The sequence below is a fragment of the Erythrolamprus reginae genome, chromosome 2 (assembly GCF_031021105.1).
Source record: "Erythrolamprus reginae isolate rEryReg1 chromosome 2, rEryReg1.hap1, whole genome shotgun sequence".
NCBI lineage: Eukaryota > Metazoa > Chordata > Lepidosauria > Squamata > Dipsadidae > Erythrolamprus > Erythrolamprus reginae.
The window spans coordinates 91,196,533-91,220,710 of NC_091951.1; the positions used below are offsets into that span (position 1 = coordinate 91,196,533).

At 42.4% G+C, this 24,178-nt stretch overlaps 1 protein-coding gene across 2 annotated transcripts in view; it reads left to right on the forward strand.

Annotated features, from left to right (window-relative positions):
• Positions 1-24,178, forward strand: part of GLYCTK (glycerate kinase) — a 42,625-nt gene that overhangs the window by 1,097 nt on the left and 17,350 nt on the right. Inside the window, exons 1-3 of one of the 2 annotated variants that reach the window (XM_070738677.1) lie at positions 1,070-1,090; positions 22,581-22,994; positions 23,576-23,727. In XM_070738677.1, coding sequence (XP_070594778.1) covers positions 22,618-22,994; positions 23,576-23,727 — 529 coding nt within the window. In that variant the 5' untranslated portion in view covers positions 1,070-1,090; positions 22,581-22,617. Of the gene's footprint in view, positions 1-1,069; positions 1,091-22,580; positions 22,995-23,575; positions 23,728-24,178 lie in introns of those variants that run through there. The other variant, XM_070738676.1, reaches the window with a different exon arrangement.

Consider the following 24,178-nt stretch of genomic DNA (forward strand, 5'->3'; position numbering starts at 1 on the left):
CACCGCCCTCTTTTTGACTCGGGCAATATAAAGGTGCTCAACGGAAGGCAGGTTAGTAGCAATTGTTTTTTCTACAATTCTGATTATCCTCTGAAGTCTATGTCTTGTTGGTTGCAGAACCAAACCAAACAGAGGTGCAGATGACAGACTGAATGATTCCTCTGTGGAATTGTATCAGCAGCTCCTTAGGCAGTTTGAGCTTCCTGAATTGGCGCAGAAAGAATATTTCTGCAGAAAGAATAGAATTAGAATAGAATAAGAATTTGATTAGAATAGATTATAATTTTATTGGCCAAGTGTGATTGGACACCAAGGAATTTGTCTTGGTGCACATACTGTCCTGTGACCCCTACTGTGCACATGCTGTCCTGTGACCCCTACTGTGACCCTCTCAACAAAGCCATTTAGTGGCAATCTATTTTCTTTTAGAAGTGGCTAACAATGGTAGTCCTTCACTTAAGGAACACAATTGAGCCCCAAATTTCTGATGCTATGCAAGACAATTATTCAGTGACTTTTCCCCATTCACCTTGTCACAGTTGCTAAGTGAATCACTACAGTTAAGTTAGCAACATGGTTTGTAAAGCGCATCTGGCTTCCCCATTGACTCCTTCTCAAAAGGTCGCAAGAGGTGATCACATGATCCCTGGGACATTTCAACCATCATAAATCGAGTCAGTTGGCAAGCATCCCAATGATCACATGATCATGAGTCTGTAACGATCATAAGTATGAAAAACCATCATAAGTCACCTTTTTCAGTACCCTTGTAACTTTGAACGGTCACCAAACGAACTGTTGCAAGTCAAGGAGTACCTGTAACTTGTGATCATTTAACCTTTGCAGATTTCTTTCTTTTTTATTATTTGAAAGGCTTCTAAACTAGAACAAGTTCCAAAGTTATATTTTCGATTGGCCCATTGCCCTCTTCTTTCCATTGTCTTGCCTGCCTTCGTTTATCTACCATAAATCTCTGTAATAGGGATGGGTGCTGATAATGAAATTTTGGAGTTGAAGTCCTCACTACTACAAGCAGATCAGACTTGGAAAGACTGATATATTACAAGGAGGGAGAGACCAAAAATGTTTGGTAATTGACAGCAGTTGCGCACCTGCGTTGTGGTTGAAGCTTTTTTTCTTTCCTCTGTCTTTGTGCTGAGGTGGGGTTTTTTCCCCTTGTTTGTGTGCTTATTTGGTGCCTACAGCAGACGGCAGCACATTATCAGTCTTGCTTCCTCTCAGAAAAGAAAATATTTGGCCTGAATTACTGCTTAGGTGGCAGACCTCCAGAGAATACTAGGGCTGTAGACTAGTAGACTAAGAAGTAAAAATGAAATCCCAGGCAAGTGGCAAATCACTTCGGTATTGCTGCCACAGATTTGTTCATGTAGCCAGCAAGAGTCCAGCATGACTTAAATCATTCTTTTTCTAAGGTTTAGATGATGATTATATTTTACAAAATAATAGGAAACTGCCATGAGCTTTCAGGGAATGAGTGGCCATTTTGGGAACCAGAGTAATGTTGGCCGAAATTTATTTGTTTGTTTAAATTCTACGCTGTGTCCATCTCCCATACAAGCTGACTCTAAATTTTTAAATTGATAGAAGAGATCTTTAATTTTTTTGTTCCTGCTCCATTTCAGTTCTTTGTGTTGTTTCCCTCCAAGGTCCTTTCTCTCACCTTGTCTGTGTTAGAACTCTCCAAATGGATAGTTAAATTACTTGAAAATACTATATAATAAAATAAGGCACAGTTAGGAAAATTTTAATTTAATTTATTTGACTTCTGTGATGCCCAATCCCGTAGGACTCAGGGTGGCTTACAACAATACAGAAACAATACAATAATAAAAAGAAGTCAAATATAATCACTATAAAACTCCATTATAAATCCATATACTAAAATAACCCCCTATAAAATCCCTAAATCCAATCTAACAACAATGTACATACCAATCAAACATAATTTGGCCATGCCTGATGATGAGATTCACGGCCACTATACCCATGTCGGCAAAGCCCGGTCTTGATAGCCTTTTGAAAAGTCAGTAGAGTAGGAGCAGTGCAAACATTGGGGGGGGGGGGGAGTTGGTTCCATGGAGCCAGAGCAGCTACAGAAAAGGCCCTCCCCCATGGTCCTGCCAACCTATATTGTTTAGTCAATGAGACCCGAAGAAGGCCGGTTCTGTGCGATCTAATAGGTCTCTGGGAGGTATGTGGCAGGAGACAGTCCCATAAATAGTCAGGCCTCTCTTTACCACTTTAAATGATAAGTTGGGGAGGCTACAGGCAGATGAACAAACACCAGGAATGGTCTTAGTGCTTCCATTTAGAAACATAGAAACATAGAAGTCTGACGGCAGAAAAAGACCTGGTCCATTTAGTCTGCCCTTATACTATTTTCTGTATTTTATCTTAGGATGGATATGTGTTTATCCCAGGCATGTTTAAATTCAGTTACTGTGGATTTATCAACCACGTCTGGTGGAAGTTTGTTCCAAGGATCTACTACTCTCAGTAAAATAATATTTTCTCATGTTGCTTTTGATCTTTCCCCCAACTAACTTCAGATTGTGTCCCCTTGTTCTTGTGTTCACTTTCCTATTAAAAACACTTCCCTCCTGGACCTTATTTAACCCTTTAATATATTTAAATGTTTCGATCATGTCCCCCCTTTTCCTTCTGTCCTCCAGACTATACAGATTGAGTTCATTAAGTCTTTCTTGATACATTTTATGCTTAAGACCGTCCACCATTCTTGTAGCCCGTCTTTGGACCCGTTCAATTTTGTCAATATCTTTTTGTAGGTGAGGTCTCCAGAACTGAACACAGTATTCCAAATGTGGTCTCACCAGCATTCTATATTGCGGGATCATAATCTCCCTCTTCCTGCTTGTTATACCTCTAGCTATGCAGCCAAGCATCCTACTTGCTTTCCCTACCGCCTGACTGCACTGTTCACCCATTTTGAGACTGTCAGAAATCACTACCCCTAAATCCTTTTCTTCTGAAGTATTTGCTAACACAGAACTGCCAATACAATACTCAGATTGAGGATTCCTTTTCCCCAAGTTAAACTTAAACTCATTTTTCTCATGTGTCATTTGCAAAATCTCATGATCTGATGGATAGGTATTCCATGTCTTATTCTGACAGCTGGAACATTGTCAGGGGTGGGTTGCAAAATTTTCATCAAGTGGTTCTCTGCCTGGTTGCTGGGTGGGTCTGGCAGAGTCACCCACCTGCACCTACAGCGGAAGGGGACGTTTTTGCCCTCCCCGGCTCTGAAGGGTTTCCATGAGCCTCTGGGAGGGCGAAAACAGCTACCCAGTCTCCGGATGCCCTTTTGAGGCCAGAAACAACCCCATTTCTGGCCTTCCCAAACTTCCCTTAGGCCCATTTTCGCCCTCCCAAGTCTCCATGTGTGCTGCATCCAAAATGGGCTGCATGGGGACTCCTGGAAGAGGCGGAGCAGGGTGAGAGGGGCCAGCCAGGAGTGGGATTTGGGGGTTCTCTGAATTGCACAGAATCTTAGCTGGAGGTTCTCCCATCCCTGAACATTGTAAGGATTTTTTAAAGTAACAAAATAACAGTTACTGAATTAATATACAGTGATACCTCGTCTTACGAACCCCTCGTCATATGGACTTTTTGAGATATGAACCTGGGGTTTAAGATTTTTTTACCTCTTCTTCCGAACTATTTTCACCGTACGAACCCAAGCCGCCACTGCTGGGATGCCCCGCCTCTGGACTTCCGTTGCCAGCCGAAGCGCTGGGATTCCCCTGAGCCTCCTTTTGCTGGGAAACCCCACCTCCGGACTTCCGTTGCCAGCGAAGCGCCCGTTTTTTCGCTGCTGGGATTCCCCTGAGGCTTCCCTCCATGGGAAACCCCACCTCCGGACTTCTATGTTTTTGCAGGAATCCCCTGCAGCATCGCCAAAACACGGAAGTCCGGAGGTGGGGTTTCCCATGGAAGGGAGCCTCAGGGGAATCCCAGCAGCACAAAACGGGCGCTTCGGCTAGCAAAAGGGATGAGTTTGGGGCTTGCACGCATTAATCGCTTTTCCATTGATTCCTATGGGAAACATTGTTTCATCTTAAGAACTTTTCACCTTAAGAACCTCGTCCCGGAACCAATTAAGTTCGTAAGACAAGGTATCACTGAACTGATATAAACTTTAATGGCTGGCGTCAATGAACTTTTGAGGTCAATTGTAGTCCAGATATTTTTTTTAATCTGACCCTTTGGCAGCATCTGGCGTTTTCAGGCTGGCATCTTCAGAGAGAATGAGCTGCTTTATGATGTACCTTTTGGCAACTCACAAGCAACTGAACTATGCTGACTGGGCTCTTGTGGGATTTTTTCAACCTGGCAAAATGATCACTGATTGATCTGTGTCATAGGAGTCCAAGAAAATTAGTTCCTAACTGGTATTGTATTTGACAGTTTTCTCATTGAATATTTAATCCAGCCTTTTCAAAATGAGTGCCTTTCAGAGATATTGAGATATACATTCCATATTAGATATTACTATTTTGTTCTACTTTATGCATTCCAGTTCATTAATCCAAACATACCTGCATATGTTCTCTTTCTCAGAGAATTACATCACAACACTTAAAAACATGCAGCAACTAAGCAATTCATGTATTGATTCAAAAAGAATCAAACTGGTAAATTCTAAAATTGTCTTGATCTTTGTTGTAAACACTGGAATAATGCAAGGTCACAAACTCCAATAATAAATTAATGAGGTTTCAATTGCGTTAAGTCACATACCTCTATGAATTTGTCCTAAATTATTTCTCAGTGAAACCAAATTAAGAGTTTGAAGTCTGAACAAGAAATGTAGACAGAAGTCTGCGCAATGCACCACAGTTTTTGCCTTAAGTTAAGACAGCCAACTTTGAAACTACAGTTATTTTTAGAACTGTATAATATTATTTTAATAAGGAAAACCCCCCCAACACAATTCTTTTTTTTTTATAATCTTTTTATTAATTTTTCATAAAATGGACAAACAGACATACATACATTTAACATAAAAAGGCGGGGATGTAAATTCCCCGCTTATCGGAAAGTATGAATTTCAATACAGAAAAAAGAATACATAGTTGAGTATATAACTGAATATTAGAAAAATTGATTTGTTAAGCTTTTCATTTTAAAAAAAGAATTTTTCTCATAATAATTCTTAATATATAACCTAATTCTACTATACAGTGTTCCCTCGATTTTCGCGGGTTCGAACTTCGCGAAACGTCTATACCACGGTTTTTCAAAAATATTAATTAAAAAATACTTCGCGGTGTTTTCCCCTATACCACGTTTTTTCCTGCCCGATGACGTCATATGTCATTGCCAAACTTTCGTCTGCCTTTAAAAAAAACATTTTTTATAATAAACTTTAATAAATAAACATGGTGAGTAATAATCTAAATGGTTGCTAAGGGAATGGGAAATTGCAATTTAGGGGGTTAAAGTGTTAAGGGAAGGCTTGTGTTACTGTTCATAGCCAAAAATAGTGTATTTACTTCCGCATCTCTACTTCGCGGAAATTCAACTTTCGCGGGCGGTCTCGGAACGCATCCCCCGCGAAAATCGAGGGAACACTGTATTTCTAAAACCAAACTTTGTTTATCTAACATTACTACTATAACCAAATTTGAAATTTGACTTGATTCTAATTGGAAAACAGTGACTGTATAAAATATAATAACATTGAAATTTCTTTTTTGGCACCGTTGGACTAACGAGACTTTCCATCTACAAGGATTCTTTGCTATATAAGAAGAACATAAGTATATAATATTGGTATATTACATTGACATTTTTGCTCTTTAAATTTTATAGCATTAATTTCTAAATTCTTTTTCTTTTCCTTTTTCCTTTCCCTTTCCCTTTTGTTCTTTTTAAATAAAATTAACTTAGAATATATGCATTGCTAACTATCCTTGGTTTCCTGCTCTACTTTATTGAAATTAAAAACCTCCTTTTTACAAAGACTGTTTTTTCTCTGTTTTCCTTTTCCTTTTCTCCTTTTCTTCTTCTTTTTAGTTATACAATTAATTTCTCATCTCTCCTTTCTCTTTATTACTACTATCTTTCCTCTCTGTATTGAATCCTAGCTTCTTCTTTCCTTTTCAAATTGTTTTCAAATTGTTTTATTTGCTTGCCCTCCTTTTGGTCTAGTTAAATTAAGATAACAAGATAATCTATTGAGAAATTTGCTAACAATTTTATTGATACATTATTAGTTAAATTTTATTGTGATATCTTAAAGAAAATTTGTTGAAAAATTAATTGAACAGGTTTGGAATTTATAGTGATTCTTTTCTTTTCACTAAATATAAAAGAATAAGAATTGTAAATTGGAAAATGTCGAGTACTTCAACCTATACTAAAACAGTTAAAAAGCCAACAGCAGCTGCAGCTTCATCACCCCAAAGCTCACCCCATCCTTCTCCGGCACACCAGATTGTATCTGTAACCATGCTTACTAAAGAGAAGGAGAAAGAGAAACCACAGCAGCCTACACTAACAACAATACAAGAGACTTTGAATGCAATGAAGGACTTTATGCTTAAATCACAAGACGATGCAACACAACAAAGAGAAGCCATCAAAGAGGACACAACTCAGCAAAGAGAAGCCATAAAAACAGAGATGGACGAATTCAAAACAGAGATGGCTGAACTCAAAGCAGACACGGGAGAAATGAAGGCACAGATGAAGGAGATTCAACTAACTGAAAGAGAGTGAATATCGAGTTAAAACAGTTGAAGAGAAGACTGACAAAATGGAAAAAAGAATGGACTATCTTGAGGACAGAGCTGACTCGAGATACAGAAGATATGATGAATCAATCACTCAGTTGGAAATGCAACGTGCTTCATATGGGCTACGATTTCAAAATATAATAGAAGAAAAAGATGAAGATTTAAAGATGACTATGGCTGAAACCATTGGAGGAATCCTCCAGGCAGATCCCATGGAAATAATAAAAGAAATCGATGAAGTTTTCAGAATTTCAAATAGCTACATACATCGCCACAATCTTCTGAGAGAGATTCACATCAAGTTTACAAGAAGAACTTTAAGAGATGATATACTACACTGGGCAAGAACTGGAAAACTGCAACACAGAGGAACAGAAATAAAAATATTAAAACAAGTCCCAAGAAGTGTCAGAGAAAGCAGAAGAGACTACCATTTCCTAACCAGAATTTTGATTAAAGAAAATATAACTTTTTCTTGGCTTATTCCACAAGGACTATTATTCACTTGGCATTCCAACAGATACAAATTGGAAAATCTGGACCATGCAAGAGATTTTTTTGAAAATAGTGGAATATCCCAACTGGACCAACCAGTAAAGGAACAGACAGTACAACAGCAACCAGTAAAGGAACTGACAGTACAACAGGAGGAAGTCATGGGGGCAGCTACCCAAGAAGAAGAGCAGGACCAAGGAGCTAGAAGAAAACAGCCACAGCGCGAAACCAAAAAGCAAAACAAATGACAACATTGAAAGACTTAAAAATTTTCTCAGTAAATGTAAATGGACTGAATGAACCAAAGAAAACAAAACAAATGTTCTCCAAAATTAAAAATCAAAAAGCTCAAATTGTAAATTACAAGAAGTACACATAAAAAAAAGCAATCGGAAATTATTATTAAATCCTAAAATTGGAAATATGTATGCTGCATTAGCAGATCAAAAAAAAAGAGTAGTGATGTATGTTGAGAATTCTATAAATTCCAAACAATTATTTATAGTCGATGAAGGTAGAATTTTGATTGTTCAAGTTGATATTGAATCTAGACCTTTTGCTATTGTTTCTATATATGCCCCAAATGTAGACCAGATGACTTTTTACAAAAAATTACATCAAAAAATAACAGAGTTAAATATTGAAAATATGCTAATAATTGGAGATTTTAATGCTATCACAAATAGACAGCTAGATCACTCGGGGGGGGGGGGATAGTAAAAAGAAAAAAAAGAATTTACTGCCTGCCACCTTTCAAAAAATGAAAGCAGAATTATTATTAAATGATATTTGGAGGGAAAGACACCCTCAAAAAAGACAATATACTTTCTATTCTAACCCCCACAAAATTGGACAAGAATAGACATGGTATGGGCCCCAAAAACAACTGCAGAACAAATAAAAGAGGTAGAAATAGATGTAAATACATGGGCGGATCACAATCCTGTAGTAGTTTATATGAGAGTTAATAAAAAAAACATTTCAACTGGCAGATGAATAGGAATATATTGAAAGAAAGAAAATATAAGGATTGGATCGAGAAAGATCCAATCTGCTGCTTAATGCCAGGTCGGTGGTAAATAAAGCTCTCCTCATCCGGGATCTGATCCTGGATGAGGAGGCCGACCTGGCATGTATTACTGAAACCTGGCTGGGCCCAGAGGGAGGTGTTCCTCTCTCTGAAATTTGCCCAGCTGGGTTTCAGATATGGCACCAACCTCGACCCCAGTGAAGGGGGGGAGGAGTGGCTATTATAGCCAGGGAGAGCCTTTGCCTACGTGGACTCATTGCTCCGGAAATTGCGGGTTGCGAGTCACTCTTGATGAAGTTGGACTTAGGGGTTCAGGTGGGCTTATTTCTCACGTACCTGCCTCCCAGCTGCGTGTCAAAAGCCCTGCCTGTGCTACTCGAGGAGGTAGCCGGGTTGGCGGTGGAGTTCCCCAGACTTATTGTCTTGGGGGACTTCAACCTGCCGTCACTCGGCGAAACCTCTGGGTTGGCACAGGAGTTCATGGCCACCATGACAGCCATGGACCTGACTCAAGTAGTACGGGGTCCGACTCATGAGGGGGGGCACGCACCTGACATGGTATTCCTTTCCGAGCAATTGAGTAATGGTCTGAGACTAAGGGGCTTAGAAGCAGTGCCTTTGTCATGGTCAGACCATTTTCTACTACGGCTTGACTTCCTGGCTCCAATCTTTCCCCGCAGTGAGGCGGAACCAATGAAGATGTTCCGCCCCAGACGCCTGATGGACCCAGAGGGCTTTCAGACGGCGCTTGGGGTTATTCCAGAGGCACTCATCCACAGTTCGGCGGAGTCTCTTGCGGAGGCCTGGAATACGGCTGCTGCGGAGGCTCTTGACCGGATTGCGCCTTTGCGACCTCTCCGTGGCGCTAGACCCCGTAGAGCTCCATGGTTCAACGAGGAGCTCCGGGAGTTGAAACGCCAAAAGAGACGTCTAGAGAAGCGATGGAGGAAGAGCAGGTCTGAATCTGATCGAACACTTGTAAGAGCTTTTATTAAGACTTACAAAGTGGCGCTCAAGGCGGCAAGATGCGCGTACCATGCCGCCTTGATTGCATCAGCGGAATCCCGCCCGGCCGCTCTGTTTAGGGTGACCCGCTCCCTTCTTAACCAGGGGGGAGTTGGGGAGCCCTTGCAGAGTAGTGCCGAGGAGTTTAACACGTTTTTCGCTGATAAAGTCGCTCAGATCCGGGCCGACCTCGACTCCAATTGTAAAACAGAGTCGACTGACAATGAGTCAGTCGAGGTGACTGGGGCACGTACTTGTCCACCTGTCTGGGAAGAGTTTGATCTGGTGACACCTGATGAAGTGGACAAGGCTATTGGAGCTGTGAGTTCCGCCACCTGTCTACTGGATCCGTGTCCCTCCTGGTTGGTCTCGGCCAGCAGGGAGGTGACACGGAGCTGGGCCCAGGAGATTACCAACGCTTCCTTGGGGAGGGGAGTTTTTCCATCACTCTATAAAGAAGCGCTTGTGCGCCCCCTCCTCAAGAAGCCTTCCCTGGACCCAGCCGTACTCAACAACTATCGTCCAGTCTCCAACCTTCCCTTCATGGGGAAGGTTGTCGAGAAGGTGGTGGCACTCCAGCTCCAGCAGTCCTTGGAAGAAGCCGATTATCTAGGTCCCCAGCAGTCGGGCTTCAGGCCCGGTTACAGCACGGAAACCGCTTTGGTCGCGTTGATGGATGATCTCTGGCGGGCCCGGGACAGGGGTTTATCCTCTGTCCTGGTGCTCCTCGATCTCTCAGCGGCTTTCGATACCATCGACCATGATATCCTTCTGCACCGGTTGGAGGGGTTGGGGGTGGGAGGCACTGTGCTTCAGTGGTTCTCCTCCTACCTCTCTGGCCGGTCGCAGTCGGTGTTAGCGGGGGGTCAGAGGTCGACTCCGAGGTCTCTCCCTTGTGGAGTACCTCAGGGGTCGGTCCTCTCCCCCTTGCTATTTAACATCTACATGAAACCGCTGGGTGAGATCATCCAAGGACATGGGGTGAGGTATCATCAATATGCCGATGATACCCAGCTTTACATCTCCACCCCATGCCCAGTCAACGAAGCGGTGGAAGTGATGTGCCGGTGCCTGGAGGCTGTTGGGGCCTGGATGGGTGTCAACCGACTCAAGCTCAACCCGGATAAGACGGAGTGGCTGTGGGTTTTGCCTCCCAAGGACAATCCCATCTGTCCGTCCATTACCCTGGGGGGGGGGAATTACTGACCCCCCTCAGAGAGGGTCCGCAACTTGGGCGTCCTCCTCGATCCACAGCTCACATTAGAGAACCATCTTTCAGCTGTGGCGAGGGGGGCGTTTGCCCAGGTTCGCCTGGTGCACCAGTTGCGGCCCTACCTGGACCGGGACTCATTGCTCACAGTCACTCATGCCCTCATCACCTCGAGGTTCGACTGCTGTAATGCTCTCTACATGGGGCTACCTTTGAAAAGTGTTCGGAAACTTCAGATCGTGCAGAATGCAGCTGCGAGAGCAGTCATGGGCTTACCCAGGTATGCCCATGTTTCACCATCACTCCGCAGCCTGCATTGGCTGCCGATCAGTTTCCGGTCACAATTCAAAGTGTTGGTTATGACCTTTAAAGCCCTTCATGGCACTGGACCAGAATATCTCCGAGACCGCCTTCTGCCGCACGAATCCCAGCGACCGATTAGGTCCCACAGAGTGGGCCTCCTCCGGGTCCCGTCAACTAAACAATGCCGGTTGGCGGGCCCCAGGGGGAGAGCCTTCTCTGTGGCGGCACCGACTCTCTGGAACCAACTCCCCCCGGAGATCAGAACTGCCCCTACTCTTCCTGCCTTCCGTAAACTCCTCAAAACCCACCTTTGCCGTCGGGCATGGGGAAACTAAACATCTTCCCCTGGGCACGTTGAATTTATATATGGTATGCTTGTGTGTGTGTATGTTAGTATAGGGGTTTTTCTTAAATTTATAATATTTTAATTAATTGGATTAATGTATTGGATTGTCTTTTCACTTGTTGTGAGCCGCCCCGAGTTTTCGGAGAGGGGCGGCATACAAATCCAAATAATAAATAATAAATAAATAAAAGAACTAAAAATATTTTTTGAAATTAATAAAAATTCAAGCACTACTCCACAAAATTTATGGGATACAACCAAAGCATACATAAGAGGATTAAAGATATCTTATACAGCAAAACATAATAAGGAAAATAGAATAAAATACGAACAATTAATAAATGAATTAAAACAATTAGAATCTTTATCACAACAAAATGTAAAAACAAAGAATTAAAAGGAAAAATAGAAGTAACTAAATATAAAATTAGATTGATAGAACAGAATCAAACAGCGGAAAAAATAAAAAGAGCTAAACAATATTATTTTGAACATGCTAACAAAGCAGATATTGTACAAAAATTTTTCAAAGGATTATATAAAAAAGAAAATATTAGTGAAGATGATGTTTTCAAATATCTAGAACATGCTGAGTTACCACAATTAACGGAAGAGCAACAGGCAAACATGGAAGAACCAATAACAATGGAAGAACTCCTTACAATAATTAAAAAACAGAAAAATAACAAAGCCACTGTACCAGATGCCATACCGGCAGAATGGTACAAAATAGAAAATGAGACAATAAGAAATAATATGTTAGAAATTTTTAATGAATGTAGACTTGATGGGAAAATCCCTAAATCTTGGTCTGAATCTTTAATAACCTTAATTCATAAACCGGGTACAGCAATTGAAAAAATTAAAAATTATAGACCCATATCATTACTAAATGTAGATTATAAGATATTTACAGCAATATATGCAAACAGACTAAAAAGGGTTATAAATGGCAAAATCCATCAAGACCAGAATGGTTTTTTACCAGGTAGACAAATTAAAAATAATCTTAGAATGGTTATCAATACATTAGAATATTATGAGCAACATCCTGGGAAAACATCATTAATGTTTCTAGATGCTCAAAAAGCCTTTGATAACATCAATTGTCTATTTATAAAAATGCAATTGAATAAAATGAGATTTGATCCTAAATTTTCAAATTTAATAGATGCTATTTATTCAAAACAAACTAAAAAAATTATATTAAATAACGAACAATTGGACAAATTTGAAATAAATAAAGGAGTTCGCCAAGGATGTCCAATATCACCTTTATTATTTATTATGTCTCTAGAAACACTATTAATCAAAATAAGAGCAGATTCAAATATAAAAGGTTTGACCGTTGGAAAGGAGACATACAAAGTCCAAGCCTTTGCAGACGATCTGACTTTCATAATTGAAGATCTGATAACGACAGTCCCAATATTAATTCAGACAATAGAACAATTTGGAAAGGTAGCAGGTCTAAAAATAAATAAAAGTAAAACCCCCAACACAATTCAATGCTGTTTGGTGGAACCGTATTTCTTCAGATTAAGATTATTAATAGACAAATTAGCAACGGGAGTTGAGAAATCTGTGTGCTTAATCATGGTTTGCCCTAATGGCACGTGCGCAGAAGCAAAGAATCACTGAAATCTTGCTCATGCGCGTATCTCATCATGAGATTTTGCTGCTTGTGCATGCACAGAAGCAAAATCTCGCTCGCACGCACGCACCCCGCTGGAGACACGGAGTTGCGTTCACAGCTCAATTTTTGCTACCTGTGCGATGGTATCCATCGTACTGGTAGGAACCCGCTGCTGGTTATGTCCCACAATTGCCTGATTTCAGATAGTTATTCTCCCTCCTCTCCCCTGCCCCAACCCCCCTTTCTTTGTAGAGGTTGTTTTTAAATGATGTGATTATTCAGTGATTTTGTAGACCGCCTTTATTAATTCAATTTTTAAAATTTATTCTGACAATGTTATATCTATTTTAGGTACAGTATGTGTTATTCTTTTTTACTCTCTGATTCAGTTATTTGTTAGAATACTTTTGGTGCACCACTCTGTGGAATTAATAAGAAATTAAAAATTACTTTCATTTTTATATAGTGAAACTAAACAAGAGTCACAAGGAACCATCAGAGGAACATGTTGGGGTGATTTATTCAAATTAATATGCAGATTAGGACCAGTTTTCATTAATGACAGCTTATGAAGTTTTCATTTAAAAGAGATTAATCTAAGCTCTTCGCAGTCCCAGAGCAATGCTGTCATTGAAGATGCAATCCTCATCTGATTTGCCAAGATTAATGATGGCTTCTGGATCACTTTCTGAGCAGCTGCTACGACCAAGTGAAAAAAAAAAAGAACACGAAGAAGAAATTTCATTTTGATCTGGCCCTTTTGGTCTGTTCCGTTGTTCAGAAATGAAAGGCGGCTGGGAAGCCGTTGTGGCTCTGAGATGTTAGTGCCATTCCTGATATGCTTGTGACCTTGCTTGTCAGTGGGAATGAAAACATCAGGCTCTTGGCCAAAATGCTGCAGATTAAAGTAGACAAAACAACTCAAGAACATAGAGAAAACTTTTAAGTGCAGTAGAGGATTTATTTTCTTCAGCTGCACATATAGCTGGATAGCATTTGATTATTGTACTATTGCCAGCACTTGATCAGTAATAGCAAGAGTATAAAAGGGGATTTATTATCCCAGGTTAGCCACATTTATGAGAAGACATTATGTGGAAATTAAACAATTTTAGGATTTTATTTTATTTTTCAATCTTAATATAGGTAGTCCTCGATTTACAACAGTTCAGACCATTCAACAGATCATTCAAAATTACAGCGGCACTGAAAAAAAGTGACTTGTGATCATTTTTCACACTTACAACCTTTGTAGCATCCCCATGGTCCTCTAAACAAGATTTAAATGCTTGGCAACTGATTCGTACTGATGACCACTGCTGTCTCCTAAGGTCACCTTTTGGCACCTTCTGGCAAGCAAAGTCAGTGGGGAAGTCAAGTTCACTTAACAACTTATCAACTAGAGTGATTCACTTAGCACAGTGATGGCGAACTATGACACGCGTGTCAGCACTGACACGCGGAGCCATTTTAGGTGACACGCGGCCGCCGGAGAAACAGGGAGCTTAGAGTGGTGAAGATGCAAATCTCCCCGCTTTCCAATTTCCCACCGACTGCAAGTACAGCAACTGCAATTATTATTATTATTTTTCCTCTCCCCTTAATTTTGTTTTGCACCAATTTTTTAAAAAATTGCGCCGGTTGCAATTTTAATTTCACTCCCAGGGCTATTTACCCGGGGTCCTACTTTGCTTACATTAAACTGCTCATCCCATATCGCTCCGCCAGGAAATCTACTCCAACCTCCCCTCCCCTCCTTCGCTTCTTTCCCTCCACGAGCAGCGCATGGTGTCTCCTCACCTTGGGTCGATCGCATCGGGGAGGGCTGAATAACTTAATTGCCGTTTCTCTTATAGCTGTTACAGGTAAACCCTTACCGGGTTATTAATTTGTAATTTAAAAAAATCATGCCAGGCTCGCAAAAAAGAGAGTGAAAAAAAAACTTGCATGGACGTCGCGCCATTTTCTTCCTCCTTTGGCGGCTCATAACTAGATTTTCACAAACCCCCCCCCCCACCCCCTTGATAAGCTTTTTCTTGAGTCTGAACAGTTTGGGGGGTTCACCAAAGAGAAAAGTGAAAGAGAGGGAGAGAGGGAGAGAGGAAGGAAGGGTTAAATATAAAGGGAGAGAGGGAGGAAAAAAGGGAGGGGAAGGATGAGGGGTTATTATTAATTTGTAATTTAAAAAAATCATGCCGGGCTCGCAAAAAAGAGAGTCTGAAAAAAAAAACCTGCGTAGACGTCGCGCCATTTGCACCCCCCACCGCGGAGGGAAAGCATTTGGCATCGGCACCGCCAACCCCCCCCCCCTCCACGAGCAGCAAAAGCCTGAACGACGGAGCCGAAAGGCAAACGGTGCACCCCCCCAGAAGCAGCAAAAGCCTAAGCGGCGGGGCGCGCCGTTTGCCTTTCGGCTCCGTCGTTCAGGCTTTTGCTGCTGGTGGAGGGGGGGGTTGGCAGTGCCGAAAGGCAAACGGTGCACCCTGCCGCTTAGGCTTTTGCTGCATCGGCGCCCACCCCTCCAGAAGCAGCAAAAGCCGCCCTAAGCGGCAGGGCGCGCCGTTTCCCTTTCGGCTCCGTCGTTCAGGCTTTTGCTGCTCGTGGAGGGGAAGGCGCCAAAGGCAAACGGCGCGCCCCGCCGGTTAGGCTTTTGCTGCTTCTGGAGGGATGCACCGTTTTCCTTTCGGCTCCGTCGTTCAGGCTTTTGCTGCTGGTGGAGGGGGGGGGGTTGGCGGTGCCGAAAGGCAAACGGTGCACCCCGCCGCTTAGGCTTTTGCTGCATCGGCGCCCACCCCTCCAGAAGCAGCAAAAGCCGCCCTAAGCGGCGGGGCGTGCCGTTTGCCTTTCGGCACTGCCAACCCTCCCTCCACCAGCAGCAAAAGCCTGAACGATGGAGCCGAAAGGCAAACGGCGCGCCCCCGCCGCTTAGGGCGGCTTTTGCTGCTTCTGGAGGGATGCACCGTTTGCCTTTCGGCTCCGTCGTTCAGGCTTTTGCTGCTGGTGGAGGGGGGTTGGCGGTGCCGAAAGGCAAATGCTTTCCCTCCGCGGTTGTGGGTGCAGGGCAGGCGCAGTCAGCCCCAGGAGACAGAGGGAATGAGAGAAAGGAAAGAGAGAAAGGGAGGGAGAGAAGGAAAGAGTGAGAGATAGAAAGGATAGAGAGAAAGGGAATGAGAGAAAGGAAAGAGAGAGAAAGGGAGGGAGAGAAGGAAAGAGTGAGAGATAGAAAGGATAGAGAGAAAGAGGGAATGAGAGAAAGGAAAGAGAGAGAAAGGGAGGGAGAGAAGGAAAGAGTGAGAGATAGAAAGGATAGAGAGAAAGAGGGAATGAGAGAAAGGAAAGAGAAAGGGAGGGAGAGAAGGAAAGAGTGAGAGATAGAAAGGATAGATAGAAAGAGGGAATGAGAGAAAGGAAAGAGATGAGAGAGGAAGGAGGAGAGAGAAAGAGAGAGAGGAGGGGTTAGCAAATTATGGATGTCAGAACTCACGCATGCGTAGTAGCGTGCGCCCACACTTTTTAAAAATTTTTAAAAGAACAAGAGAAAGCATGAGAGAGAGAGTGAGAGAAAATAAGAGAGAGAACGAGAGAGAGGAACAGAGAGAGAGAAAGAACAAAAGAGAGAAAGCATGAGAGAGAAAGAACAAGAGAGAGAAAAAGAAAATAAGAGAGAATGAGAGAGAGAGAGAAGGAAAGCAAGAGAAAAAAAGATAGCAAGAGAGAGAGAAAGCAAGACAGATAGGGAGAGGAAAGGAGAGCGAGAAAAATGAGAACAAAAAGGGGAGAAAAAAGGAGAAATGAGAAAATGATTGAGGCAGAGAATGAGAGGAGAGAGAAACAAAAGAGAGAGAGGTGATTCTTGAAGCATATGGTAAAAAGCATCCAAATAATAAGAACCCCCCCCCAGCCCACACCTGTTTTTGAAAAGAATAAAAGATAAAAAAAACCCAGCCCTCAACTGGTTTTGGAAATGGTTCGAGTGTATACACACACACACATAAGGGGGGGAGAGAGACAGGGATGGAAAAAGAGGAGAAGTGAGAGGGAGAAAGAATGAGGGGAAAAGGGAGGAAGAGAGAGAAATGAGAAACATGAGAGAGAAAAGGGGGAAAGACAGGAGAAGTGCCCAGAAATGAGACAGTGGTATAAATTTCAGGAGGGATGATTGATGATTGACTGTATTTATAAGGGGATGTTACATGGGATTGTATATATGAGGGGGTTATGTATGTATGTATGTATGTATGTATGTATGTATGTATGTATGTATGTATGTATTTATTTATTTATTTATTTATTAGATTTGTGTCATTTTGGTTGGTGGTGTGCCCCAGGATTTTGTAAATGTAAAAAATGTGCCGCGGCTCAAAAAAGGTTGAAAATCACTGATTTAAAGCATATGCTAAAAGCACTTAAATAATAACAGAGAAAGAAAAACCCCAACCCTCACCTGTTTTTATTAATAGTTATGTTTTTGAATTTGCTGGTTGTTTTAGTTTTAATAGTAATAGAGTTTGGTTTTGTTTTATTATTAATTTCTTTTAATAAAAAAGAAGGGATTTATTATTTATTTATATTTATATTTATATTTATTTTTTGTTTGTTTATCTGTCTACCTACCTACCTACCTACCTACCTATCTACCTATCTACCTATATATCTACCTACCTACCTACCTACCTACCTACCTACCTACCTACATACATACATACATATATATATATATATATATATATATATATATACTTCTATGCCGCCCAGTTTTTTTCTCAAGGTGACACACCACCCGAGTTATGCTCAGTTTTTTGGCGAATTTTGACACACCAAGCTCAAAAGGTTGCCCATCACTGACTTAGCAACTGTGGCAAAACAGGTCATAAAATTCAATAAGTATCTCACTTAACAACAGGAATATTGGGCTCAATTGTGGTTGTATGTTGAGGATTACTTTTACTTTGTAAGTTAAGAAACAAGAATGGAAGAAAACTGCACAGAACAACACATCTCAAAATTTCACCATACTTTACTTATATGGATACATTTAAAAGAAAAAATATAATTGTTAGCATCAGATTTCCCCAGATCTAATAAAAATGTAATTCCCCATCTGAGAAGTCGCTATTCAGATTTTATCAATTTTTTTCCCCATAAGAGCAATTTACCAAATATTTGCACATCAATTGTTCAATAATAGTTTATCCAAAGATGTCCATTTATGAAGCAGAAGGATTTTCAGAGAAAGAGAAATATCCTGTATTTGCTTCATGAAATTGGTAGATTATCCTTGTTTAAATCCTTGAACATTTGGCAAGGTTCACATGCTTGGCAGACTAGAATGGCTTGCTTCACACAGTTTACTAAATCAAACTGAACAGACTCAAATACAGTTCACTGTGTATAATATCTAGTCCAAAATGGGATTTCTGACGAAGATTTATGGTAAACTAGACATTCCTGAAAGACCAGGAACAGGGTTGAACAGAGATATGAATTCTGTCCACTGAAGTCTCTAGTTTCTGCCGCACGAATCCCAGCGACCGGTTAGGTCCCACAGAGTTGGCCTTCTCTGGGTCCTGTCGACTAAGCAATGTTGTTTGGCGGGACCCAGGAGAAGAGCCTTCTCTGTGGCGGCCCCGGGCCTCTGGAACCAGCTCCCCCAAGATATCAGAGTTGCTCCCACCCTCCTTGCCTTTCGCAAGCTCCTTAAAACCCACCTCTGTCGTCAGGCATGGGAGAATTGAAATTTCCCTTCCCCCTAGGCTTATAGAATTTATACATGGTATGCTTGTATGTATGAGTGGTTCTTTAAATTGGGGTTTTTTAGATTGTTTTAATATTAGATTTGTTTACATTGTCTTTTTATATTGTTAGGCGCCCCGAGTCTTCGGAGAGGGGTGGCATACAAATCTAATAAATACAAATACTAATTAATACAAAAAGGAGAAATAATAAAAGTTGCTCACTTATAGCTGTAGGAACTTGTAACTTGTAGACTGCAGGAATTGATATTCGGGTTTTCAGTTCATGAGTTGAATGACTGGGTTTGAGGGATTTCACTGAAGCTCACTGCTGTAATGCAACCTATCTGGACATAAGGGTGCTGAAAGTCATTTCTTAATCACTTACAGAAATTGCTTCTTAATTACTTTTTTGCTAATACTGTACCAACCTTTGCAACAGAATGCTATGGGAAAAGATGCTATACTGGATAAAGAAATGAAACCAGCTGGTGTCCTAATAATTAAAAGGGATATACAAATAACAAATCAAAAGAGTGACCTGGATAACTTTCCTATATTAGTTTTACAAAACAAATTTCTTAAAATTTGAAAGTTTTGTAAGAAGGGACAATAAAAAAAGGGAAAAAATAGAAGTTTTAGGTCAGTATTTGAAGGGATTAAGGATTGTTAAAAGAAAAAGGAAGGAATATAAACTTGGCTTATTTGACCAAAATTAAAATAGATTGCTGACCAGAATTGAATGACAAGGTTTTGTTTATAGATAAGAGATGAGATATGGTAAAAGATAATTTGTTATATTTTAAGAGAAGTTATAAAATTGTTTATACTTGTGATGAAGGGAGAAGCCATTGCTTTTATATATTTCTTTTCCTTTCCTTTACTATATTGCTACTCTTTTTCTATTGTTTTCTTTTTTCTTTACTTTATATTTTTTCTTTTTCTTTAGTTTATCTTTTTAACTAATTGTTTTGCAGGGAATTAGGTGTGGCTTGGCACAAACAAAGAAGTAGAATCCAAATTCTCTTTCTGTCACATGCTTATTCAGGCCTGGATAAAGGTGGGTCTCCTCACAAGGCTGGATGAACCTCAAATGCAAGTTTATATAGATTTGTTAGTTTTATTTGGTTACATAAGCAGGCAGCGGCGCATAGTAGATAAGGCAAGACATTCACAAATCCTGAGGTGCTCATTCTCAAGCTCTGTGGTTTCTTTTACAATGTTTTCATGATGCTTTCACAAGGTCTGCATGAACCTGAGGCCTGATTTTTATTTCTGTCATTCCAACGTAAGAATCTGTATTATCAGACCAATTCTCAAACCAGTGATCAGAATTCGGATTGACATAATGTTTAATCAAATAGTTATATAAACTAAGATATCTAATCCTATTAGATCCTATATTTTCTTCTCTAAACCTCCCCACTCCTTCTCCCCTTTCTCTTCCTCCTCCAAGCCAGCATACTTTTTCCCAGGAATTTCTAAGTGATTATTTGAACCTTATTATTTTGTTACTTTAGCATCACAAAATATCCATTCTTAAACTTTTATTGTTTTGTAACCAGTAATTTAGTTTGCATTCTACGTTTTTGTGGAGGGAGGAGAAGAAAATACAGTGGTACCTCAAGATACGAACCCCTTGTCTTACGAACAACTTGTGATACGAACCCGGGGTTCAGAAAAATTTTGCCTCTTCTTACGAACTTTTTTCGAGTTACGAACCGGCGTTCGGAGACTGCTGGGAAGCCGCGCGGCTGTTTTAAAAGGTGACAGCCGGGCGGCGGGGCTTCCCAGAAGCCTCCCGAACGCCGGTTCGTAACTCGAACAAAGTTCGTAAGAAGAGGCAAAATTTTGCTGAACCCCGGGTTCGGTTCGGGGGGTTGCTGGCAAGCCCCCCAGGCCGGCTGCGACCTTTTAAAAGAGCCACGCCGCTTCCCATCTGTCTCCTGAAGCCGAACAGCAAAGCCGAACTTCCGCGTTCGGCTTCAGGAGACAGCTGGGAAGCGGCGCGGCTGTTTTAAAAGGTCTTTTGAATCCCGCCGCTTCTGCTGGATACGTGCGATGGGTGGGACAAGCGGCGCGGAAGCCGGTGGCTGTGGCAGCTCGTCCCACCCATCGCCCGTATCCAGCAGAAGCTGCTGGATTCAAAGTGCTGGGGTGGGGGGGGGTGTCCCGACAGCCCCCCCACCCCAGCACTTTTGAATCCCGCCGCTTCTGCTGGATATGTGCGATGGGTGGGATGAGCAGCGCGGAAGCCGGAGCCCGACCCCGTGGGCTCGGTTACATCTTCCGCTGCCAGCCAGGCAGCGCAACGAAGAGAGGCATTCGCTTTCCTCCCGCCGGCCCCTCAATCGGGCCGGCAGGGAACAGAATGGAGCCTTCCGCGGCGGCTGCCTGCTGGGCTGGTAAGGGGGGGAGCCGAGCCCAGCCCCGTGGCATTCGCTTTCCTCCCGCCCGCAGCCGACTGATTGTGGACGGCTTCCCAATCTTGGAGAGCTTCCTCGGCATGAAAGCTCGCAAATGCAACAAGGACGAAAGCCAGGAAGCTCTCCGAGATCGGGAAGGAGCCCACGGTCAGACGGCTGCGTGCGGGAGGAAAGCGAATGCCTCTCTTTGTTGCACTTCCGCCAGCATGGCCTGGCTGGCAGCGGAAGATGTAACCGAGCCCACGGGGCTGGGCTCGGCTCCCCCTCTTACCAGCCCAGCAGGCAGCTGCCGTGGAAGGTTCCGTTCTGTTCCCTGCCGGCCACGGAGCCCGGCCCCGTGGGCTCAGTTACGTCTTCCGCTGCCAGCCAGGCAGCGCAACGAAGAGAGGCATTCGCTTTCTTCCTGCTGGCCCCTCAATCGGGCCGGCAGGGAATAGAATGGAGCCAGCCCAGAAGCAAGAGACGCAGGATCGGGCCGGCGGCAGGCGAGGCAGCAGGTCTGCATCCTGGGCGGGCGGCGGGCGAGGAGGCGCGGCGAGCGGCGACAGCGGCGGTTCTCCTCACTTCGGAGAGCTTCCTGGGCATGAAAGCTCGCGAATCCAACAAGAACGAAAGCCAGGAAGCTCTCCCTGGCGGAGACCGTCGGCCCCTCAATCGGGCCGGCAGGGAACAGAGCGGAGCCCACATGGCTGTGCTCCGTGACGGGGACCACTGGCTTGCCTAGCGGGCTGGGAGGGAGGCGGAATACGGGAGGAGGAGGAAGAGGAGGAGGAGGGAGGAAGGAGAGAGAGAGGGAAGCCGCCAGCGTATTTTTGCGGGTTTTTTTGTTGTTGCACGGATTAATTGACTTTACATTGTTTCCTATGGGAAACAATGTTTCGTCTTACGAACCTTTCGTCTTACGAACCTCCCCCTGGAACCAATTAAGTTCGTATCTTGAGGTTCCACTGTATATGGTATATGTTTCTTTTTCAAGATAGAAACATAGAAGACTGACGGCAGAAAAAGACCTCATGGTCCATCTAGTCTGCTCTTATACTATTTCCTGTATTTTATCTTACAATGGATATATGTTTATCCCAGGCATGTTTAAATTCAGTTACTGTGGATTTACCAACCACGTCTGCTGGACGTTTGTTTCAATCATCTACTACTCTTTCAGTAAAATAATATTTTCTCACGTTGCTTTTGATCTTTCCCCCAACTAACTTCAGATTGTGTCCCCTTGTTCTTGCGTTCACTTTCCTATTAAAAACACTTCCCTCCTGGACCTTATTTAACCCTTTAACATATTTAAATGTTTCAATCATGTCCCCCCTTTTCCTTCTGTCCTCCAGATTGTGTTGCTTAACTCACACTAGCTTTTTTCATTCCCTAAATGCCAGATAGATTATTTTAAAGAAATTCTTGCTGGCAAATTATTAACTTTCTTGTTTGATCTATCAGACTGGGTGTATAAAAAGACCTCTGGACCTTCCCAGGAGAACAGAAGCACAGGAAGGTGGGGAAAAAGAGAAAGCTCATGGCAAGCAAAGTTTCTATAAAACATATAGTCTGGGAGTGAAAAGCAACTCGCCAGATATCCTTAATCACTAACTTTTCCATTTTTTTCCAGGATATTAATCAATGCTTACTCCTGGTGGATTCAGGTCATGGTTTCTATTTTCAAAAGCTTGCCAATCACTAGCAAAATCTGTTGGCGGCCCAATTTTATTTTCACCAGTGAGATATCCTCCCTCAAAATGACTCTCAGGGACCATGGGCTACATGTCTTCCGCAGTGCTGTGGATACAGTCCTGCCGGGGCCAATACTGAAAAGGGCCTTGGTGCTAGACCCAGTTGGATGCCCCCGACTTTTGTTACATGGCCGTCCTTTTGAACTAAAGAGAAACCTATACCTGGTTGGCTTTGGGAAGGCAGTTCTGGGCATGGCTGCAGCGGCTGAGGACATCCTCGGAGACTACCTCACTCAGGGAATAATCAGTGTCCCTCGAGGCATCCAAGAAACTATGCGACGTGCAGGAATGAGGTAAGGAAGACGGCCATATTTTGTAGAGATACAAAATCTGTCTTGGAAGAATAGAATAGAATAGAATTCTTTATTGGCCAAGTGTGATTGGACACACAAGGAATTTGTCTTGGTGCATATGCTCTCAGTGTACATAAAAGAAAGTATAACTTTTTGTCAAGAATCATGAGGTACAACACTTAATGATTGTCATAGGGGTCAAATAAGCAATGAAGAAGCAATCAATGGAATGTCTTGGAAGCCGGTTTCAAGAATCCTATCTTGAGTCCTTCTTGGCTTGGTGTATCTTAAATCTCAGTTGTGATCTGTTTTCCTCCTTCAAGTACTAACTACTGGGACAGGTTTATGGAGATGCTTTCTATTTTTATTTACTCTGAGGGAAAAAACAGAAGCCAACCGGATGTTTTGAGTCGCTCCTTAGAATTTTAGGTGATCAATATTCTTTTGTTTTCCTTTCATTATCACATTAATTATCCTGGCTGGCCATCTGTTTAAGAAGTTTTAAATAGCATGGGTTTCAGCAGTACAAGGCTCATTTAATAAACGGCTCCTTTTTTCGGGGGGCCTGGGAAACGCTGCAGGGAAATGTTGCTGAAGCCGCACAGCCGAATCCAAGTCCTGGAAGGAGCAAGAGACAACCTTCCTGATAAAGACGCTTTGGAGGCGGCCAGCGCCATCTTGGAATTGGCCAAGAGTCTCACAGCTGATGACCTTCTCCTGGTACTAATTTCAGGTAATGCTTGACAGGCCAAAAGGGCAGAGAGGCTTTTGTCACCTCCAGATGCTTTTAAAATTCTTCTTTTCCCATTTTCTAACCTTGTTATATTTTTGCACAGGCGCTTGGCAACTAAGTTGAGTTGTCTGCTATTAAAAAAAAGAAAAGCAGGTGGCATGGGGTGGTGGTAGTGGCTCAGGGCGGTTTTCAGTATGACTTTGACCTGGACGATGCTGACTAGCCCTTGAAGCACCCTTATGCTTTCTTGTGTCAGGTTGCTTTGGAAATCATAGTTTTAGTGTCCCTGGTCGTCTTCTCCATAACTTGTCCTTAGCTTTTATTTATTTATTTAATTTATTTATTAGATTTGTATGCCGCCCCTCTCCGAAGCCTCGGGGTGGCTAACAACAATAAAGAAAACAATGTAACAAATCTAATATAAAAAAATTATCTAAACCCCCAGCCCCAT